We start from the raw sequence: 1,596 nt of genomic DNA, 5'->3' as shown, positions 1-1,596 counted from the left end.
GTGGGGGGTGGGGGCACGTGTGTTGTTGTGGGGGAAATGGGGGGTCCACCGCTGTCCATTAGCGGGTTCGGGGGAGAGCTGTGGGCGGTGGGGTCGGGGGCTTGAATGGATTATTGCAACCTGCGTCCTGATGGTGGCGTGTCGGGGTAGGGTAGTAGATACATGAACATATCACCTTCATGGGTGTGCTGTATGCCTGGGCGGGCCTAACTGTCTGTCTGTCTGTTTGTCTGTCCGTCTGTCTGTCTGTCGCAGGGTGAGGATGACGACGAGGACGAGAGTGACGTTCGAGACCTGGGGGGCCGACCTCTCAGTAAGCAGGACATTGAGGAGGTGAAGGAGGTGAGCGGGGGAAGGGGGGCACCCTAGGGTGGTGGGGGAGAGGAGAGAAGGTGAGGGTTTCTCCGTACGTCTATATGTCTGTATCTCCTTATGCGGAATTACAACTCCATCCTCCTCCCCCTCCCCCTCCAAACTCCCCTCCCCCCTCCAACTTCCCTTCTCCCCTTCTCCCCTTCTCCCCCCTTTCTCCCCCCCTCCCCCGCCCACTCCCCCTCCCCCTGCTCCCCTCGCTACCAGGTTCTGAACAGCCCCCTGTGCCAGAAGATATTGGAACAGGTGGGTGAGGTGGGGTGGCTGGCGGTTTGAGGGAGGGGGGTATTTATGTAGGCTTGGGACCCGAACATTACACGTCCTCATTTCCCTGCTTACAATTCCCTTGACAAGCACATACATACATACATACATACACAAGATAGGCATTCAACCCCCAAACGCCCAGGAACAGCCCCAACCTATCTATGGGTCCATGAGCGACCCCATCCTCCCCCCCCCTCAACGCCCCTTCCTCGCACCCACATCTCATTTGTCATCCGCAGGTGGATCGCAACACTAAGGCGGATTGCAGCTGCATCAGCTTCACTGCGCAATGGAATACACTGGCACACGGGTGAGTGCGTATGTATGTATGTTGTTACAGGGTGGTGTAGCTTCACCAGCGGCCCCCTTTCCCGAGGCAGTTCCCTGCTCTCCCCTGCTAGAGGGGCACCCTAATCCATTCACCCCATCCGACTTCAGAATGTATTCGTTGGGTTCAGCAACTCACCACCAGCATCCATCCAAATCTAGCGGATCAACGGCGCCTCAACTTAGTTCCTGGTCAGCTCGCAAATTGATATAATCACTTCCTACACCGTCCACAAGATGGGGGGCCACCTCCCATTTCAACACCCCTTACACACCGAGAAGTCGGCAGGCGGACTTGAACCCGGAACCTCCGGGAGCAGAAGTCAGGCCTTAACTTCTGCCAGCCACCTGCCTGTATGTATGTTTGTGTGTATGTATGTGATAAGCGCTGTATTAATTTGCATTGGTGCTTACATAGCCGAGTGGCAGTAGTAGTGGTGATTGTAGGTGGACAGTGTTATGGTGTGTGGGGGTTACCCCTCTCACTGCGGCGGTGTCCTCTGCTCCCCCTGCCCCCTCCTCTTTGTTCACCACTCCGGCTGCTGTGGTGGTTGGCCTGGCGGTGGTGCGGCTGGCGGTGGCGGTGATCTACCTGTCCTCTAACCCCCTGATTCCCCCCTCCCCCCCCCC

At 57.5% G+C, this 1,596-nt stretch overlaps 1 protein-coding gene across 1 annotated transcript in view; it reads left to right on the top strand.

Moving 5' to 3' along the window:
- VOLCADRAFT_93644 (uncharacterized protein) overlaps positions 1-1,596 on the top strand; it is a gene marked incomplete at both ends in the record, with an annotated part of 32,566 nt that overhangs the window by 13,583 nt on the left and 17,387 nt on the right. Inside the window, 3 exons of the mRNA XM_002952958.1 lie at positions 256-342; positions 580-618; positions 879-949. Of these exons, the coding sequence (XP_002953004.1) occupies positions 256-342; positions 580-618; positions 879-949 (197 nt within the window). The remainder of the gene's footprint in view (positions 1-255; positions 343-579; positions 619-878; positions 950-1,596) is intronic.

The sequence above is a fragment of the Volvox carteri genome (genome assembly GCF_000143455.1).
Source record: "Volvox carteri f. nagariensis unplaced genomic scaffold VOLCAscaffold_33, whole genome shotgun sequence".
Lineage (NCBI taxonomy): Eukaryota > Viridiplantae > Chlorophyta > Chlorophyceae > Chlamydomonadales > Volvocaceae > Volvox > Volvox carteri.
The sequence above is the reverse complement of the archived record's forward strand: the minus strand, read 5'-3'. Positions and strand labels throughout refer to the sequence as shown.